Source organism: Bos indicus, chromosome 16 (genome assembly GCF_029378745.1).
Source record: "Bos indicus isolate NIAB-ARS_2022 breed Sahiwal x Tharparkar chromosome 16, NIAB-ARS_B.indTharparkar_mat_pri_1.0, whole genome shotgun sequence".
Classification (NCBI taxonomy): domain Eukaryota; kingdom Metazoa; phylum Chordata; class Mammalia; order Artiodactyla; family Bovidae; genus Bos; species Bos indicus.
This window is the reverse complement of record NC_091775.1, coordinates 38,444,118-38,466,318: the sequence shown is the minus strand read 5'-3', so window position 1 is coordinate 38,466,318 and position 22,201 is coordinate 38,444,118. Positions and strand designations below refer to the sequence as shown.

General features: G+C 36.6%; 1 protein-coding gene across 4 annotated transcripts in view; it reads left to right on the top strand.

Moving 5' to 3' along the window:
• The window catches only part of KIFAP3 (kinesin associated protein 3), a 150,829-nt gene extending 138,663 nt beyond the window's left edge, over positions 1–12,166 (top strand). For 3 of the 4 annotated variants that reach the window (XM_070768131.1, XM_070768130.1, XM_019976635.2), the window contains exon 20: positions 11,707–12,166. In XM_070768131.1, coding sequence (XP_070624232.1) covers positions 11,707–11,815 — 109 coding nt within the window. In that variant the 3' untranslated portion in view covers positions 11,816–12,166. Of the gene's footprint in view, positions 1–7,867; positions 7,937–11,706 lie in introns of all 4 variants that reach the window. The other variant, XM_070768132.1, reaches the window with a different exon arrangement.
• Positions 12,167–22,201: the final 10,035 nt, after the last annotated feature.

Sequence of the window (22,201 nt, the reverse complement as noted above, 5' to 3'; positions counted from 1 at the left end):
GAGGTCATTGCACCCCACTAACTTTAATAAAATGCAGGAGTTGTTGATAAGCTCATACTTAAGTTTGTTTTGCTGAATTTGTAAACATAATCACAAGGGAGAAAAATGCCATTTACATCAGTGATTAAAGAAAAAAAGTGTGTTTCCTTATGTCACTTTGAAAATAATAACTTCAATTTAAAATATAGTAAGGGGACACAGTCAGAAAAGTAATCTTTAGAATTGTATACTTCTGCATTCCAGTCTGCACTGAATTTGCTTGTCAGTGCTTGCAAAAGGTGCTTAGCCCCATCCTATGAAGAAAATATTAGAAATACCTTGTTTCAGCATCACAAGACTGCAACCTGGTTGACCAGGATGGCTTCAATCAGGTTGTATCTTGACAACTGAAAATTAGCCTTAGACCTAAGTAGAAAATGAATTTACCTTCTTTTGTACAGACCTATAATATAATAAATGCATTCTCGGGAACCAAGAGAGTTTATAAAATTTGAGTAGAGATTTACTTTGGTACCTGTTCTTCTAGTGCTAAATGCAGTATTGGTGTATTATGTAAAGTTCTGAGATCTTAAGTGCTCTGCTACTGCTAAGTCACTTCAGTCATGTCCCACTCTGTGCAACCCCATAGACGGCAGCCCACCAGGCTCCCCCGTCCCTGGGATTCTCCAGGCAAGAATACCGGAGTGGGTTGCCATTTCCTTCTCCAGTGCATGAAAGTGAAAAGTGAAAGGGAAGTCGCTCAGTCGTGTCCAACTCTTAGCAACCCCATGGACTGCAGCCCACCAGGCTCCTCCATCCATGGGATTTTCCAGGCAAGAGTACTGGAGTGGGGTGCCATTGCCTTCTCCATTAAGTGCTCTAGAAGGCACTAAATAACTATTGAATATTTATCTGACCTGTATTGATTACTGAAACTACTGAGTTAGTGGCTGAATATACCTGTATATCACTGCCCAGTATATGTTTTAATTATGCTAAGTGAAATAAGTCAGACAGAGAAAAAAGTAGATACTGTATGATATCACTTCTATGCAGAATCTAAAATATACGGCAAACTAGTGAATAAAACAAAAATGCAGACTCACAGATATAGAGAACAGACTAGTGGTTACCAGAGGGAAGGGGGAGGGGGAGGGGCAAGATGCGGGTGGGGGCAAAGGTGTTTTTATTGGATCATGGGAAATCATGTGTATGAAACTTGAAAATTGTAAAGCACTATAGAATTTAAAGAATAAATCAATCTTCTTATTAAAAAACAGAATGTCATGATAATGTAAGGAAATGCTCGTTGTATATTTGATATTATAAACTCATTTAGAATCAAGTTAAAAACATGCGCTTTTAATTTGTTTAAATATAGTTTCTAGTATCCATATTTGTGCCCTCAATTTTAGGAAAATATTACTTAATTTGATTTAGCTATGAAAAAAGGTCTTTATCAATCACCACTTGATTTTTATTAGCCAAAGGTAATTTGAAGGCTGCTTAGCCTAAAAATTACTGAGACAAATAAATAAGTAGACTAGGGCATAAATTGGAAACTTTATATTAACATATATTTGATAAGATTTTTAAGATTTTTTTTTTACAACTAACATTTGTGTACCTCTTATGAAAGGTAGTAAAAGAAAGTTAAAAGTTTCAAAACTGTATAAAAATATTCCCAAACTGTATTATTTATTTAAGGACTTTGTAGACCAGGTTTTACCAGAAGCATAACATTAATTTTTAATTTAGAAGAGACTGATATGTCAGTAGGGGTAACATGCATATTAGATATGATATTACCTTACCTCTTCAATTATATCTAGATGTCGGGTTTCTGTGTGTTTTATAAAGAATGATGGGGAGTTGATATAGCCCATTAGGTGTGGTATTTGTGGTCATTTTGGTTCCATCTCTTGAACTTGTTCATTTTGATAGTGCATTATCTTCCTAAGATTCTGGTTGGTGTTTAAATTTCAGTTACTGAAGGTCATTATTCATATTTTAACTGGACTAAAAAGTTTTTAATGCCAGCATTAACTTTTGAATTACGCTCGCGCTCTTAGACTTTACAGCATGTTTAGTTTCTTTTCATTTCTTATTAGTATTTTTCAGTACTTAATAGTCTCCTGCTCCCACCTCCAACAAGAACTCTCCTCTCTGTTCAACATCAGAAACATTTTTCTCTTTGGCATGTGCTTTTAGTTCCCCAAGCAGTATAAGCAAATTGGAAAGTTCAGCTGTCATTCTTGGAAGGTCATAGATCACACTAGCAGCCTGAGTAATCCAAGAGGTTTTAAGTATCATAGCATTTAGTTTAAAGTGAAATTTGCTCTGACAGAGCTGGCAGACCAATAGGAAAAAGAAATATTTGTGCTTAGAGAAGTGCATATGTAGAGACCAAGAGCCTAACTGATGGCTGGAAGTGATTTCAGTCTAAAAAAACAAATCATTAAGAGAGTGCATAGGGGTAAAATACACAGTTCATATTTTAAAGAGTCTCAAAATGAACCAGCAACTAAGGTTAGCATTATATAGTAATTAGCTGTGGTGTTCAGGCTTTAACTCACTCGATACCAGACAGTATGGTCAAACTATCACTGTGAAAACATCGCTACTTAAACTTTCTACTTTAAGCCTACAGCAGTAATTTTTGTACCTTAAAAAAACCAAAGTATTATGACAGATTATATAAATGTTGAACCAGTAACAGACAAACAATTCTTTAAAAGAGGTGCTAATGACTCAGTTTATTGACCTAGGGGTTACTTAAGCAGCTCAGCAAGTTCCCTTAACATTTGGTGGTATGAACTGAGGCATTACTTGATATTATAGAACTGCTAATTTCAAGAAGTCCTTGTACTAAATTGAAGAAATTCAAGTTAAAGATTACAAGATGATATACTTTCATTAAAAGATTGCTATAGAACTTTTGAGACCATTATAGATTTCAGTAAGAATTCACTCCAGCATCACAGTCACATCTGACAACTTCTATGAGGCACCTATTAGAGCGCTACAACACTGCTACAGATAAGAGAAAAGAAAATATCTTTTGTCAGCTCCAGTCATTTCTTTCAAGTCATTGTTCTGTTCAAGAAAGCCAGTTTTGAGTCACAGAAATATAGGACTTATAAATTGTTTCCTTTGATGTGCAAAGCAGATTAATAAGAGTAAAGTAGAAGGGACTCCAGCAAGATGGTAAACTAACCTGACTTGGGTACCCCTTCCTATATAGATATAGAAAAGGTAGAATATAACCCTACATGACACACACAAAAGAACTACCACAAGAATATTGAACTAGGTATAGGTTACATGGTATAGAAAGATAAAACTGAATTCTAAATTCCCTATATAGAGCCTGGAACTTCAACAAGCTGCCTTTTTCTCTTCAGTTGAAAAGAGGACTAGATGATTTTAATTCACCAGCCCAGAAAAGTAACTAAAATTTGTCTTCTGCCCTCAGACCCTAGATAGGGTCTTAGATGGGGAAGATAGTCACTCATGAGGGAGAGGAATCATACACTTGGTCCATGCAAACATGTGGAGTCAGAATTTATACTATACATCTAGTTCAGGAAACCCCAAGTCAAGAAATTATCTTTCAAATGGTTTCAGGACAGTGAAACCCAGGACCTTGATGTATGATAAATATGGAACCTCTCAGTAGAAGTGTTCCCAAGCTCAACAGCTAGCAGACAGGCAAAAAACAAAAAAAAAAACCTAAAGTTGAACACAGTAAAAAATTATGAAGCTCATGAAGAAACTGTCATGAAGAAATGTCAGAAGCAATGGCAAAAGACCTAGGGTGCCCAAGAACTGGAGTTAATATAAGAATCTAAATGAGATTGTAAAAAGTTTTTTAAAAATAAAAAGGGCTAGATAATATAATATGAAAAAGTACCAACTGTAATATCTCCACATGAAAAATATAATCATTAAACTAGGCTTGTAGATGGGTTAAATAACAAATTAAGATGTATAATAAGTATAAATTGAATGATATTAGGAGAGTGTCCATGAAATGGAACTTCTTTGAATTTGAAATAAATCAATGACTATTTTACACATGCTTTCTCTATCATTAGTACAAATTGGTTTTTATCTGAAGCATCTGAGTAGAGTAACTAAATTGAAATTGAAAGGATTTGCCCCTGAGGTGGTATTTTCCCCTTAGAACTGACAGGTGTCTTTTCCAAAAAAAATTTTTAGTAGTTCCAAATTTATACATTAAATACAACCTCCCACTCCTACTATCATTTACCCTTAATTTTGAGAAAACTATTACTTAGTTTGATTTCACAAAGAATATGATTTTTTGAAGATTCTCTAGCCATTTAATTTTATCAGAATACAGGAAAAGGTGATAATCATGCATATAAAAGATTAAAAGAAAACTAAATGGAAAGTGTCAGCTAAATTACATATATTGGTGAAACTCATTAAAAGACTGCTTCACTCTACTCATTTTCTCAATAATACAAAGGCTCAAGCCAAAAACAAAAAGTAACACCTTTGAGCAACCTAAAATATCTATCTACTGTATATACATTTATAGAAACAAAGTGTTATTGACAAGTTAAATGATAATTTTAGAAGCTTTCCTGTGACAGTAGTACTTTAACATTATAAATGCAGTACATTTTTCAGTGTCCAGGACAATCAGCATCTTCTGTTCTTTTCATATGCCGCCTCATTCACAAACTTTTTGTAAATGAATGATAAGAGATTCCTATTTAATTCAACTGCTTAAATATATATAAATTATATCAAATATATAAATTGAAGATATAAATTATATGAAAAAGCAATGGAAACCACATTCTGTCAATGTTAAATATGCTGAGAAGCTTAAATTTGATGAAGCTTGCTTTCAAACTTTGTAAACGTGGTACTCAGTGATAAAGCAAGCTCTCCATCTAGTGGTAGACCTGTAAATTGCAAACACTTAGATTTTGATTAAATAATGCATCATTATTTATAATGCATATAAATGTGGCTCATTTGTATTGTATTCAAAGATGGCTCAGTGGTAAAGAATCCACTTGCCAATGCAGGAGACGCAAGTTTGATCCCTGGGTCGGGAAAATCCCCTGGAGAAGGAAATGGCAACCCACTCTAGTATTCTTGCCTGAGAATTCCCATGGACAGAGAAGCCTGGCAGGCTACAGTCTACTGGGTCTCAAGAGTCGAACATGGCTTACCGACGGAACGACAACAGCAACAACATACAAGTGTTAGGTATAGTTTTATAGGCATTATCTCATTCAATCCACACTTCTCTTGTTGCTATATATATGACTTTCCAGAAAAAAATGTTTCTCTGTGCCAGAATAACCCAACTCTTCCTATTCAATAAAAAGACAAACTGCTTCTACAGTCTGATTTCTTCTATTAATACATGGAGTACTACAACCTCTTAGTTATTTGATGAAACATATTCCCATATTAAAGGGGTAAAAAATGTTTCATTCCAGTTAATTATAGCTTCAAACTTTTGGCCATTTTTGAAATTCTTTCTCTTCATTCTCAGTTAATAAATAGTAAAGGTATAGCTTAAAAATCCATTTCAAAAGAGAAAAGATACCTTTTTGTCATGAAATGTAGCATATCTGATCATAGTTAGTTCTGCCATTGCCTCTACAGACTTAACGGTACTTCACATATGGACAGCCTTAATATTCTCTTAAATGTGCCCTGTGCTGTTGCTTCTCAACTGCTTGTCACCCCAGTTACCTTTCTAAAACACAGAAGTAAGTTGTTTCCCTTCTTAAAAACCACTGACAATTCTCCAGAAGTATTTGATTCTTAGTGTGGCATATGAGGGCTTCACAGGTGGTGCTGGTGGTGAAGAACACGCCTGCCAATACGGAGATGTAAGAGACACAGGTTCAGTCCCTGAGTTGGGAAGATCCCCTGGAGGAAGGCATGGAAACCCACTCTGGTATACTTGCTGGGAAAATCCCATGGACAGAGGAACCTGGAGGGCTATAATCCATAGGGTCACAAAGAGTCAGACACAACTGAAGTGACTTAGCATGGACACACGCATGTGGCATATGAAGAGCTTTCAAAATCCAGTCTTAAAATTCCCTCTTTCTACCTTTTATCTCCTGCTGCTGCTTCCATTGCAAATCGTTTGCTCTTCTTCAGCCTTTTCTCTTGCTCAGGCTGTCACATTACCAGGAATTTTCTCTTTCCACTTGTGAAATCCTGCTTTTCCTTTAAGATTCATCCATTCATGCAATCAAATGCTTTTTGAAATTCCATTCCATGTCAGAAATAATATTAGATGCTAGTGGGAAGGCAATAGATAAGATAGTTCTTACCATTCATGGTGCTTACAACAAATTACTATGTCAGGAAGTGACAGATACATTAAAAGGCAAAGTGTTTTCTATAAAGGCTTTGTAGTTCTTGAGATTCTCCTGTAACAATTTGTACAACCTCTGGTATATTCTCACATTGTATTAAATGTTTGATCCTATTCTCCTCTGTGGTAATTTATAAATGTACTAGGGTAACACAGCATATTATCCGATTTTGTTTCCGTGTTAGTTGCCGCCAGTCCATGGTCAGGGACCATGTCTTGTTTATTTTACTGCCTTCCAAGCACCACATCCTTTGTTTTTAACATTGACTCTCAACACTATATTTAGCACATTATAGAAACTCATGTACTATTTGAATGGATGGATGTACAAAGGACATAGACATAAACTTCCCGTGACAAATCATACTTAAGCTGAAAATATAGATTTATCTGATGATAAATTTACAGTCTACTTAGAAAGAAAGATAAACATACTGACTTTGGTTCTATGATCAGTATACTGGAGTAATTAATAAAAAGAATGAGCTGTTCTAGAAGACTATTACTAAATTATTTTATACAGTGTTATAATATCCTGGAGCTGTTTCCTCCAAAAAATGCTAAATCCTTTCACTTGACAATCCCAAAAGAATTCCAGCCTTCAGTATTATCTTATAGATCACAAAGATAGATAATTAATATATCACTGTTTCCTACTTGTAAATATATTGTCATGAAAGATTTTAGCATAGGGAGAACAGAATCCCCAAAGAAAGACCCAAGCTAAAAACATGAAATTAAACATGGTAGTTTTAAGTTATCAATTTCATGTGTGTCCATGTGTATATTACACACAGTTGTACACATACACAGTCAATGTAAGCCATATTGCAGTAATGATACCTTAAAATTTTCATTCAAGATCAACACAGTTTGGGCCTATATTAGCGAAGAGTCAGAAACAGGATCTCATCTTTATGTTCTATGCTGGTTTCAGACCACATAAGTACTGCCTTCGTTTCAGCTTATTTTAAGATAAATACTGGAAAAAAAAAATCAAAATGCTTTAGAAAGCAAATGATTTTAGAGATCATGTCATGAGGATTGATTAAATGAGAGTTGTAAAGTAGTCATATTAAAGAATAATTAGACTTCTTGTGTGGTTTGAGAAGGTAATTCTAGGACCAATAGAACCAGATTTCAGCTCACTATCATAAAGAACTTTCTAATGGTTTGATATATCTATAGAAGGGGTGAACTGCCTTGACAGTGTAGTATGATGGAAGTGTTATGACAAGAACTGTATAGACCCTGTAAAAGGTGTTGTGAATGAAAGGGTAGAATAGATTATTTCTAAGAATGTTTACAAGTCAAAGATACTATGCGTCTGTGAAAAGAGAACTTGACTTGAGTGTATCCTTCTTTTTTTTTCCTGCAGTATCCACTAACATATTCATGATTTGCTTTGCATTCGTTTTGCTGACGTGGAAATTTCAAAGAAGAAAAAACTTGCATTGCTTTTATCTAACATTAATAAAATAATGATAATGCTTTTCACTTATGCAGCACTTTTCACCCAAGGATTTCAAAGTGCTTTACAAATACGCACTAATTAAGCCTCACAAACAGCCAGAGGTAGGTGATTTTTCTGTTTCTACAGGAATGCCATCTTCTCTGGCACAGAAGTCTCAGCAGCGCCTCGGAGTGCCTAGGACTCCCTGCTGGCTGCCATCCCCTTGTCATGTGCTGCATGTGAAGCATCACTTGTCATATCTGGATTTCTTTTTTTCCTCCCTCTCTGAATCATCTCAAGTTTATAATTCTAATGAATGCTGTTGAAAATTTATTCTGAAGCCTTGTAAATATTACAGAAAATTTAGTCTTTTGCTTGCTGAATGCTAATTAGATCTCTAAATGATTGTTTAAAAATAAAACCTAGGTGTGGTTTCAATTTGAACTTTAAATATATATTTTTACTTAGGAAGAACTTACTATTTTTTCTAAGTACCCCAAAATCATTGTTCTTGGGACATGAAACTTAATAGCAAATGGATTGGAGGGGGTCTTACCTTTCCTAGGTGTCTTTCCACAGCAAACAGTAGCCATTTTCTTTAGAATTATATATTTTCAAGAAACAGTATTTGCGTTTGGTATTTTTCTAATTGAGAGGTCTAGAATATGATATCTGGATGTTGAGGTTAAGTAAAGGTGAAATGACACCACATAATCAGTCTTGTAAAGAAAACGTGGTCTAGTGGTGGCATATTCTAATCTAAAGGAACACACAGCTTTTTATGTAGGTTAGGGTACCAGGAAGAGAATACCTACTTACAGAAACACACATGCAAGTTTGGGTAAAATTCCAATATAAACAGCCAAATACACGAAGTCTCGTCTGAAGCAGGTTGGTCACATAGAGCAAAAGCAGGTACGGCATATCACAGTAGTTTCTCTTGGTTCGCAAGGGCCCTGGTGACGGCGTGCAAGTGGCTTTAATACTGTGTACTCTTAAGTCAAGTCTTAGTGGATTAGGAAAAGACAGTTTTTGCTGTGACACTTCCTTTTATTTTCATGTGTCTATCCCTTTCCAGCAGAATTTATATAATCTATCTGCTTCTATTCGGAAAACTTACATTAGGCTCTCCTGGTTTTGAACCAGATTCAGCATTAACAAGGCTACATCTTTATGCCAAGGGAGAAAATAAAGCATCCACATGTCCCAAAAGAATATCTATCTCCAGGTTTTAGCATCCCCAGAAGTCTAACTTCCCCACTATATTAGAACCAAATAAGTGACTAAAGAATCAAACTATTCTGTTTCAGAGTTAATTTTACTTAGAAGATATTAATTGTAGGGATATGATTGATCTTTCATAATATAAAAGGATGTAGGACTTACATGAGAGTTATCACCCAAACTGGTTACAATGTTTCAGATATTCTTTAAACAGCAATTCGATCATGATGGATAATTTTAGAAAAACGCATTTTATGAGTTGATTTCAAATTCTCTTATTTGAAAAATTTTCCCAAATGGTATTTATGGAACTTCAAAAAATCGGCTTGTGTGTTGTCACTGGGTTGAGTGCATAAATAAAAGTTTATCACAGTAAAGCTGCAGGCTTGGAAATTCAAACTCTGATGTTCAAGGTTTGGTCTTACTTTCACTGACATGGGGATACATAATTCTTATCAAAAAATGTGACTGACATAAAAACAATATCCATTTGTCAATTTACAATGAAAGTATAATTATCAGGCAGATAAACTTAATGTCTTGTTGGCAGGTCATATGAGGAAAGAGTAATTAGACATTTGCTTATTGGTCATAGAAATAAAAAATAGCTTTGCAGTTTGAATATATAATAACTTCAGACTCAGAACCTTTGTTGAGGCCCCTTCTTCAATGAGGACAAGCCTGTGAAAATGGTCATGTAGACCTGATGATGTTATAAGTCACACCAAGGAGTTGCTTGGGTTGGTTCTACTACAGCGTTGCCTCTGAAGAGCTCCTTATTCTGTGCCAACATGGCTGACAGACTCGCTTCTCAGTATCATCATCACGTTTTAGATAGAATTGCGGTCATATTGTTCTGTTGTGAGATGTTCTGTTTTGAAGGCACTTTTGCATATATATTCACTGATCAATCATATGCCTCTTGTTTCCAAGTTCTTGAAAGTAGTCTCACCACAGCTGCTAGACTGATAAAGACAAAATTAAATCAAGTTTTACCTAAGTCTCCTGCTATTTAGCTTCAGAAGAGATGCTTTAAAATGTAAGGAGGAAGTAGCTGAAAGATGAAAAAGGAAAGGAGCTAAAATCCACAGGCTATATAGCCATCCTTTATGTAATTGAGAGTTGTTTAGTTACATGAGTATTTGTTAGCCTTAGTGCTTCAAGGGAAAATTTTTCAATGGCCAACTTTTCCTGTTTTTAAACTGATACAGATGTGTCTAGTCATGGACTCCATTAATTTCTAAAACATCTTTAAAGCTGCCTCTTAGGGTAATAATTTCCCTTTATCAGAAAATTTAATCTTTTTTTTCATGGGACCAAAGTGGGAAGGACATACTTACATTTTGGCATTTCAAAATAAAATTCAGACTTAAACATTTCAAACAGCTTTTAGAAATAACAGACACAATTTTTGATATAGAAGGAGCCCAAAAGTTTGATCTGTCCAGGATCTTTCATTACAGATTCTAACATAAACCTTGTATTTCAGAAATCCCATTCCCCTGCAAGGTAGATTCACATAAATTATTAACATATGCCCTTTATTTTTAGTATTTAGTCCTAATCCAACACATGCACACAAATTATTTAAAACCTTAACATTTTAATAGTTACTTCTAAAGTGTTTTAACTTATAATCTTATGTTGTAAGAGGAAGTTACTGCCTATATGAATATATTTTTTAATCGTTGAGATTTTGCTGATAAAGGGGAAAGTGTCTTTCCATTTAGCATAATCTCAGTCTTAAATCATTTAAATATATTTATTTTTCAAAGCTTACATTTCTGCATTATAAATAATTTCTTTTGTTTGGAAATAAGCTCACTGGCATTCACTGCATGAGCTATGCATGAGCATGTTAGAGCTGCCACATTTGCCTGGCAAAATAAGTATCTTGTCATTTTGCTAAGTGTTTAATAATTCTCTGACTCTTTAAAAGTGCTTTTTCTTCTAAATTTATTATTAGATAAAATTTTTAAGTAATAGTTTATCCATGTTTCAATCTACATTTGTAACTTCAATCTACCGTTATAATCAGCTTGCTATAACTCAAAACATGCACTATTTAGTCTTTTTTTTTTTTTTTTTTTTGCATTGAAGAGTCAGAAGAAGAATTTGCATATCAAATCTGGCTAACTTCCAAATTTTAAAAAATTCTTTATCTTCTTTAGTCATAGTCTTGTATGATTTGGTTCTGAGTGAGAGATTACTGCTAAAACTCAATTGCATGTCCTTACTAATAGTGGATTAGTCCTATGGAATAGAGATCTTATTATAAATAGCAAAACTCTACTAGTTTTAATTTTATCATTTCCTAGCATTTCCATATTCTATTACTGATATTTGCTAACATGTAAAATATTTTCATATTCTGGCATATAAGCCATGTATGAATGTAATTTATTAAAACTTTTCTGATCTTTCTCTTTGCCCTGAATGATGCCTGGTGACAGAGATTTTTAACATTTTTAACATGTTATTAGAATTAAACAGTTATTAATAAACATTTTTATGGCTGTACTAATTTAAAGAAGAAAAAATAATAATAGCCAGCCACGTAAGTTATTTTGCTGCTAGAGAGAATTTCGGAGGTGTAAATCTCCAGGCCTCTTACTTGACCTGCATTGGGATGAAGAATATAACTGACTCTTCCTCTTTCTCTTTTTAGCCTTGGAATGGATGGCTTTGGCCAGTCTGTCGGCATTCTTGGACGCCCTGCCACAGCTTATGGATTCCGCCCTGATGAACCTTACTTCTATGGCTGTGGATCTCGATAAAGTCATCCCTCTCCTTGTGTGCTCTCAGTTGAGAAGGCGTCTGTGTGGGTTGGGTTAACTTTGAATCTCGGCCTAATAATGCATGTTGATACTGTTTGCAGGTCTGTGTCTCTCTTTAATTTTCCCTGTTGTTAGCTGCAGGTTAACTTGAACCCCTTCTGTCCTATGTTAAGTACAGTTGATGCTTGACCCTGTTCACTCATCAAACCACATCCCGATGCTGAGTACCATTTACCATGAGACTCAAAAGTGAATGCTGAAAAGCACCTAGACTGGAAAACAAACACTGCATTATGTACATTAATTGACTAACTTAATTTCTATTAAAAAGAAGCATAAAGTACAAATGAATTGGCAAAAATCATGTGTTTCTATTTAATGAGTTTCATTAGGAGTTACATGCTTATATAGAGTGCATATAAATTTTATTTTTTTCCTGCCCCTTTTTTCCCCCTTGTAAACTCTTGAGTATTTCACGTGATAGTGCTACCTTTAAAATTTATAAAAAGAATATCACCTTTTTTATTTCATGCCATGTGCCTGAAAGGTTGCTTCCCAAAGTTATTAACTATGATTTTTTGATTAATGGTGGAACATATGCTATAATTACATTGTGAGTAGAGTTTCTTCAGCAGTTAATTCAAATTAATTTTGTCTTTCTGATTTTAATATAGAAAACCTAGAACATATATTAGTATACATGAAACTAGGTTAGTATTGGGTTTTTTAATTTTATTATTCATGAAGTCTAAATTATGGAAAAGCTAAGTCTCATTGACAAAAACTAAAGAACAAAATATTTTGCTCACTTACATACCCATTTCCCATTTGTTCACTTGTTTTTACGAGATAGGTAGAAGTGGAAAGATATAATAATGAGTTGTGAAAGTAACTCATTCATGTTATAATATGGAAAAACTTACTTGAAAAACAGAGCAAATAAAATAAATACAATATACAGATATTTCCTTGAACACCTGCTGTGGAAGAAATTATATGAGGCTTTGAAGTGAATTCATAGATCAAAGACAAGAATTTAAAATCTCATTGGTCTACTATACTATTTATTGGACTTGATTCATATTTTAAGAATAAATTAGTAGAACTGGAAAGAGCCTTTGAAGTAATTCAGTCCATCTACTTATTTGTGAAACCAATCACATATAAACTTAAAATATAGTCAACAGATATTTTCTTACCAACTGCTACATATAAGAAAGTATATGATGCTCCTTAGGGAATAAATGAATCTAAGACATGATTTGTGTCTTTGAACTCACAACATAATTGATATTTATTCATTTTTGTGTTTATAAAACCATGTATTTATTTGTCTTGGTTTCTATTTTAACTATAGGATAGTAAAACTGGAAAGGGCCTTAGAAACAACCCTATCAAACTCCTTTCAGTTGGAAAAAACCATGCTAAGAGAAATTAATTGACTTTCCCAAACTTATGTATTTATCTGTGACATAACTTGCTTCCAATGCAGTAACTTCACTACTAAGTATTGTGCCTTATTACTTGTCATATGTACAAAGTATAAATATGAGTATGAAGTGATATTATTAGAGAGATAAAGCAAACATTCTATAACTTAACTTCCCTCATACTATTATAAACTGATTTAGGAAGAATATTTACAACAATTCATAACACTTCGAGGGTGGGCTCCAGCATTTACATGCACATGCTCATTCTCCCTGTATATATTTTTGTAATTTTTATTTTAGAAATCTACAGATTTAGAAATTGTGATCTTTCCACTCAGGCCTGGACTAATTTACCTTTGCATTATTTATGAAGGAAACTTTGACTAGAGGAATAAGGAGGACTATCTAGCATTCTTATATACTTGAGAAAACAAAAGTTTTTTGCCTTGGGCACTTTTAGAAATACCCTTTATATGTAAGTCAGACATCCTGGCCTTACCAGATTTTGACTACAAATTAAAAGTCACATTTACTTTAAGAACTAAATTATCATGGCTTCAAGCCATGGTTTATAGCTGGGAATTATTTTTTCTCAAGAGTTTTCTGCTGTTTCTCAGAGTTCCCTAAAGTGCTTCCTCACATGGGGCCAAGAACAGGTTCCCTGTGTTCTGTTTACTCCTCTTGTGTCCACACCGCTTCGTCTAGCTTGGTCATCTTCCTGATATCACAGCTGCCCTCTCCATGGAAGAGCCACCGTTACATTCACTCAGGATCTGGGGAGGAGGAGAACTGCTCCACCCTTTGTTTGCCCCTTCCATAAATGAAACACGCCTATTGCTTAATTCTGCACAGCACAGTAGAACTAAAGCCACGTGTCCTACCGTGACTTCACAGAGACTTCAGGAATGGGTGTGAGGTACATCACACAAAATAACTTGCTACTGTCACGTAGCTGTGATCAGAGCTTTGAGTCACTAAGCTCCCACTTGGCCTTGTGTGGCAGGGCTTGCTCCATGCCACCAGGAATATGCCAAGAAACTTCAGCACTCAGAGACTAAGCCAGATTGTCAGAAGGTCTCACAGAAAAGAGAATGCCAGTTCTTCGTTGAAGTCCTATTTTCAAAGTCTTTGTTTCTTGTTAAAAGATTTTTTTACTAGCTGCCTGGTCTTCAAGGTTTTAAAGACCTCACATGTTTTAGGTCATGAAGCCGAGAATAAGAGAGAAATATAGATTGATCTTCCTACTTTTTGCCAAGTAGTACCTGAAGAATTTTTTCCAGATCCAGCCAGTTTGTCCTGTTTATTGACAAATTTTCCAAAATTCTGTCATTGAAGCTACATTGACATTTTCAGTGAGGTGAGTTGTGTTCTTTTGGGTCTTTGTTGCTGGCTCAATGAAAGTTTGGAAAATACTGGCGTCTCCTCAGATATCTAAAATCCCACATACACATTTTAGCCAGATACATGACAGCCTACTAAATTGAAGAGATAACATTAAACTTCAATATATGTTTTCTTTGGAGTATACCAGAACCTCCCTACTATTTGGGATAAAGACTTGAAATAGAGCTACATTAAAGAATAGAATTTTAAATAATACTGAAAAAAATCAGCAATGGGGAAGGAAAATTTGATAAACTCTCTTAAGATGACAGAGGAAAATAACAGATTAAATAATACGTAAGAAAATAATGTAGAAGATTAAAAAGCAGAGCATCAAACATTTGGCTGGGTCATTTTCCAATAAAAGAGTTTTTTTTTAAGTAAAAAGAAGTAAGAGCCAAAGATAATAGAAGACGATATTTTTCAGCTAAAAAGGATTTTTACCCCTGCAATATGTGAACCATTTTTTAAAATGGACCCCTGATACCAAGAACTGACTCACTGGTAAAGATCCTGATGCTGGGAAAGATTGAAGGCAAGAGGAGAGGGGGATGACAGAGGATAAGATGGTTGGCATCACCAACTTGATGGACATGAGTTTGAGCAAGCTCTGGGAGTTGGTGATGGACAGGGAAACCTGGCGTGCTGCAGTCCATGGGCTTGCAAAGAGCTGGACACGACTGAGCAACTGAACTGATTGACATCTATTTTGACATACTGTGGGAAAGCTCTTTAACAAAAATGAATTAAAATTGCATAAGAATCCTGAAAAGAAAGACAAAATACCTTCCAAAAAATTAACTGCCCTTAGACTTTTGACATCAAGTGGCAGAAGATAGTGGAGTCTGCTCCATAGAGTTGTCTGGTTTTAATGATATTTAGAATCCAAAAATACCACACTTAATCAATTTCTTTGGTTTTGGTTTTTCTTTTTTTAGGTTCTGTTTTTATTTGGTTTTTGTTTGTTTTAGTTTTTTTGTTTTGTGAAGGAGATGGATATTCTTAAGTGAGAAAGATCTCATGGGGAAGAATAAAAAGCCTATCTGTTGAGAGAGAAATCTCCCCTGAAAATTCAAACATGTTTGAATATCTTTGAAATTGGAGTTCAAATTTGCACTATCTGTATAGTACTGGAAACACTGGAGCACATGGCAGAAACAGGCACAAATCTCCTCTTGAGGAATATACCTTCAACCCAGGTTTCACAAGATTCTCACAGAATAAGATCAACTGAACATGAACTCACGTGGAAAGATTACAAAGCACAGGAGGAAACAAGTCACAGTAGAGAACAGAAACAATAAAATGAGGCACCCTTCCCCCATCAGATGTTGGAATTTTCATACAAAGAATATTCAAATGTGTAAAAGTATTTAAAGAAGTAGAGGGGTAATGTAAACAGGAGCAAGAAATAAAAGACAAATGGAAAACTAGAAGTTCTAGAAACTTTTGATATTTCAAGTTCAGTAGATGAGTTATAAACAAGTTAGACATAACTGAGGAAGATAATAAAGTTAGATTTTTTTTAGGTTAGACTACATCACAGAGTTATAAAGATATATAAATATAAGCAATTATGGGGCACAAATATAGGTGGAAAGTTCTAGAAGAAGAGGGGATAAGGCAATACTTGAGATAATTTTCTAATATAAAAGATGAATATATCTTCAAAATGAGTGTCTTAGGCTGTTTAAATCACTAAAACAATACTGCAGACTGTATGGGTTATAATCAACAAGCATTTCCTTCTCACAGGAAGTCCAAGATCATGGTGTTGGCAGATTTGGTGTGGTGGCTAGTAAGGGCCACTTCCTGTTTCATAGATATTACCTACTCACTGTGTCATTTTTACATGATGAGAGAGACTCTAGAGACTCTTTTAAAAAAGAGCACTAATTCCATTCATGAGGGCTCCACCCTTATGTCCTATCCTAAGCACCTTCCAGTGACTCCACCTCCTAACATCAACCCACCTGGAGGGTTAGGTTTCAACATATAAATTGTACAATTGCACAAACATTCAGGTCAGAGCAGTGAGAAAGAACTCCAAATCTGAAAATAGGAAACACACAGATGTACCAGCATGAAACTACAGCATATCAAAGAGGAAAACAAAAAACAGATAAAACTCAGCAGGATATTCGATACTATCATTAGGCTGACAATTATGGAAGCAAATAGCCAGTAGAAAAATATCTTCAATGAGTTGACAGAAAATAACTGCTGATCTATAATTGTATATTCATCGTCAAATACACAAGGAGATTGAATAAATATATATAAACTTCTGGTTTTGCCAGCAACCTTTGGCATTCTTTGGCTGGTAAATGCAGCACTCTAGTAGCAAGAATGTCCTGGTTTCTCAGGCAGAAGGATTTTTAAATGATACCAGATGAAATATGGATCTGTACAAAAGAATGAAGAACACTGAAAAAGGTAACTAAGGGGAAAACATTCCCTCTCTTCCTGGTCTTAGTCTTAGAAGCTCCTACCATGAATCTCTTATGGCATAGGGGAGGGAGGAGGGTGATTTGATGAGAGGGAAGGGAAGAAAAAAAGAAAAAGAGGAGGAAAAAGGAGGAGGGGGAGATAGAAGAATGTCTGCTTAAGTATTAGTTTAGTGAACAACAATGTGACACTCCAGAAGAAATCTTATTTTTCCTGGAAGTGTATCAGGCATTTTCTTAGGATAATTAAATTTCTTCTCAAAAAGAGCAAATAGTCACGTTAGACTACAGAGTTCTGCCCCAGCTCATCCTTGAGATGATTGTCTGTCTCACCCATTCGTAGAAGTAGCTTGCTCAAAATCCATCAAATAATTTCACCAGTTCAGTGGCTCTCAAACATTAGCTTACATGAGTATCACCTGGAGGACTTCCTGGACTACATTTCTGGGCCACATCCCAGTATTTCTGATGAGTAGTTCTAAGATTGGGCCCCAAATTTTGCATCTCCAAAAGTCCCCAGATAGTCATGGTGCTTCTGAATCAAGGACCACACCTTGAGAACAATCACATTAGTTCCTAGGATGGGTACTATTTTTTTTTATACTAGTATGCATTCAACAGAATTACCTGAGGAGCTTTTTTAAAAATGCAGGTACCCAAACTCCAACTCAAGCCAATTAAATAATAATCTTTATTATTATTTAATAAATAATAAATAATAAAATTAAATAATAATCCATTTATTATGGATTAAAAGTATCCTTATGGTTTAAAAGTTCCTCTGGGTGATTATAATGTACAGCTAGAATTTATAATCGCTGATTCACAGGAAACCAGTTGGTAAATACGAGCTTCCCAGATGGCTCAGTGGTAAAGAATCCGCCTGCAAATGCACGAGATGCAGGGTCTATCCCTAGGTTGGGAAGATCCCCTGGAGAAGGAAATGGCAACCCACTCCAGTATTCTTGCCTGGAAAATCCCATGGATAAAGGAGCCTGGCGGGCTACAGTCCATGGGTTTGCAAGAGTCAGACTCAACTTACCAACTAAACAACTATTGGTAAATATGCAGGAATTCCCACACTGAGCATGTTTTAAATGGCCATATGCATGTCCATTCACCTAAGTTACAGGTTATGTCCAAATTATATGGACAGTAGTGAAATTGTTAGCATGAAATTCCTGTGCTGGTAGATCCTGTATCAGTATCACTTATCGCAGCACATGTCGCAGATGCTGATGTTTTGGTATTCCTACAATTATTATATGTAGTTCAGGCACCAGGACACAGGGACTCTACTTCCACCTGAAGCAGCCACAGCAAAAAGGATCAGCCTGAATACCTGCAAACGTATTCACAACACAACTCAGTACACACAAAACCAAACATCCTAACAGTCATCACAAATGGGGGTTGGCTTACACAACTGGTCATAAACATTGTCATTGTCCCTGAATACAAATGTAAGGCAGCAAATCAATACTGTCTGCTTTTACTTTGATCAGAAGCCCTATAGAATCCATCTACCTTGTTCCCTGGGAAAGGGTATTCTAGGAACACAGTCCTGCATGTGTGCGTGCTCTCATTTCAGTCATGTCCATCTCTTTGTGATCCTATGGACTTTAGCCCTCCAGGCTCCTCTGTCCATGAGATTCTCCAGGCAAGAATACCGGAGTGAGTTTCCATGCCCCCCAAGCAGGGGATCTTCCCAACCCAGGGATCGAACCTGCAGCTCCTGCATTGCAGGTGGATTCTTTACTTCTGAGCCATTGGGGAAACCCCAAGGACACAATCCTGGGACCTCTTAACACTATCTGATAAGCTAGGACACCAAATTAGAGTGTATTTGATTACCTTTCACTAGTTTAGGTCCCAATTTGTACGTCGGTTACTTATAAGGGTAAGTGCCCGCCTTTCAGAATGTTGTCTAAACCTACCTTCCTAACACTTCCATGAAAAGAATCAGTGATGGATAGAACTCCTATTGTCTCAGTTTAGGGTTCAGGTTACACCCTCTGTGTTATTTAGAAACCTCTTCCTCAACAACTGAGTATCTACACATAACACCATTGCTCGTGATAGTTCCTTTTCCCACAGTGGTTTGTCATTAATCATCTAGCCATTTTGTTTTCCTCTGCTTGACTATATGGTTCGTCCATTAGTTAGAGCTCACCAGCCGCTTGGCTTCCTGTGCTGCCTGCACTGAGACGGCCTGGAGCTAAGCATATTGTGCTGATTAGCTTAGTCCTTTGACAAGGGACTCATCAGATCAGATGGAAGGAAGAAGCCTAGCATTTAACCTAATGCCAGGCTGTGGTGGTGCTGCTCTCCTTAACCCACAAGCAGTCTTTGTGTTTCCTCTGCTAGTGCTGCCAGGGCTGCTGCTTTTTATCAGAAGCCCCACCTTTGATCTCAGGGCACAGAGCCATCCCTCAGAATAGGAGAGGACCAGTGTTTGTCTTGCCACCTGCTTGTCAGTGTAATAATTTAGCCCTTTCCTTATTTAATCAAGTCAGGATCTAGGCCATCATTCTGGATTGTTCAGAGTTTTAACTGATCCAAAGTATAATTAGAAGCTTTGCTGTTATGGCTGTAGACAGCAGACCCATGAGGCCTTTGAACTCACATAGGTTCAACTAGATAGAAACTGGTTGTTTTTCTAAGGATATAAATTTGTCTATGTCCCCTGAAATTCCTTACATCAAAATTACACTGTTGACTGCTGCTCTTTTCCTGACCTTACAGGGATCATCCTCAGATCCAAGATCCAAAGCCCACAGTGAGTAATACCACTAAAGAAAATGCTGGGACAGATGGAGTCAGCTATTTTTAATTGATCTTATACCATTCAGAGTTTGATCAGAAAAACAGAGACACTCTGAGTGATATAGCATATGGTATTTATTACAGGAATATTAGACTTTGTTTAATTGTGGGACCAGTAGAGAAGTCTGTGAAAAACTGCTTCTTCTGAGTCTTGTGTGGAGTTTGAAGTTTCTATAGGTCAGCTGAACTAACACCAGAGAGAAGATTCTCTGGTAGCAAAGCTAGGCCTTAACTAAGGACTATTCCCTGACCCCAGAGTAAAAGGAATGAGCAAACATGCCCGGCAGGATTTCAGGTTTGATGTGAACCAGCAGCTCCCACAGCTCCCCCTTTATTGTTCTCTGTGGTTGTCCCATCCTTGTCTCATCACTGCATGCCCAGTGGGGGTAGCGGGGTGGGGTGTCAAGCAACTTCTTTCAGTTCACAAATCTCTGAACCAAAAGAAGCTGTAACAGAGGAGAACCTGAAGACCACACCCAGGAGCCTCATTCTCACCCAAATATGATTTTGATGGCCTGCACATCAACCCAGAGCCTAAGGCCATAATGGTAGATGACTTGGGGGGGAGGTGGGGAATTGAGTATATTCTGCATGTGGACAGAATATAAATAATTGTGGCCATAAGGCCATGTGTACTGGTTGAAAGAAGATGTCCGTGGTATTTTTCCACTCTCCTCATCATGAGATGGACTCTGTTTCTTCACTTCTTGAATTTGGGCTAACTTTGTATCTCGCCCTGGCCAATTCAATGTGTCAGAAATGATATGTGAGTTCTGGGGTCTGCACCTCAAGAAGGCTTGTAGCTCCTGCCCTTGCCCTTGCAGAATGCTCCCTGAGACTGACATGCTGTGAAAAGACAGAGAAGCCCAAACGTCCCGTTTCTCTCAGCTGCAGTAACCCCAATCCTGCTGACACATCACCAATATTCTGTTACGTAAGTGAGACCAGAAGAAGGACCACCCAGTCAACCAAAAACCTGGAAATGATGAACTGATGTTGTTTCAAGCCTCTAAGTTTTGGGTTGCTGTGGCCGATTGTGTTTTCCAGTGATGACCTCCCCAACAGATCCCATCCAACCTGCTCATCTCCCAGAGTGATACTGGCACTCTTCCCATCTGGCAATGGAGTCCACGTCCCTTCTCCTTGAACCAGATTTTCAACCAATAGGGTTAAGCCAAAATGATGCCATAACATCCTAGACCAAGTCATAAAAATAGTTTCACTTCTGCCTTGTTTTCTGGGAACTAGCTGCCATGATGTGAGGGGGCCCAGCCATATGGAGATGGTCCCACCTGAGGTCCCTGTAGACAGGCAGGATTAACAACTAGAGGTAAATAAGCCTTCAGAAGATTCCAGCCCTCCCCACCCTCAAACCCCCACAGAAGACACCACACGAACCAAGATGATCTGTCCTGCCGAGCCCTGCCCACACCCTTACAGATTGGTGAGCAAAAAGAAAAATAGTTGCTCTTTGAAGCTACTAAATTTGTGATGATTTGTTACATAGCAATTGATAACTGATGTAAATTGTATAGAGAACAATATATGTATCAAAGCCTATACAAATGTTTCAAATTACAGGTACTAAGCCTTCTTTTGGAGAAGGCAATGGCAACCCACTCCAGTACTCTTGCCTGGAAAATCCCATGGATGGAGGAGCCTGGTAGGCTGCAGTCCATGGGGTTGCTAAGAGTCAGACACGACTGAGCAACTTCACTTTCACTTTTCACTTTCCTGCATTGGAGAAGGAAGTGGCAACCCACTCCAGTGTTCTTGCCTGGAGAATCCCAGGGATGGCGGAGCCTGGTGGGCTGCCCGTCTATGGGGTCACACAGAGTTGGACACAACTGAAGCGACTTAGCAGCAGCAGCAAGCTTTCACTTTTGCTTTACATCTATCACCACACAAGTACAGGAAGACTGTGAGTTCATGAGTTACTCATGAACTCATGAGTAAATGAAGAACAATAGAGAAGAATAACATATCACCCTGTAGAGCAAATACTTAAATTTGTTTCTCAGCAAAATTATCAGTTCCTACAAATCTTGATCTCTCAAGGCCATTTAGAAATATTTTATGACTAGAGTTCCCACACATCGGACTTTGCAGTAAAAAGAAATACTTGTACTTAATCCTCATGACAGCTCAATATAGAAACCCTGCAGTTAATTAACTTGTGAGAAGAAGTATTTTGGTCTTTTTAATTTATTTTTAATTGAAGGATAATTTACAATATTCTGTTGGTTTCTATCACAAGTCAACATGAATCAGCCATAGATACATGCATGTCCCCTCCC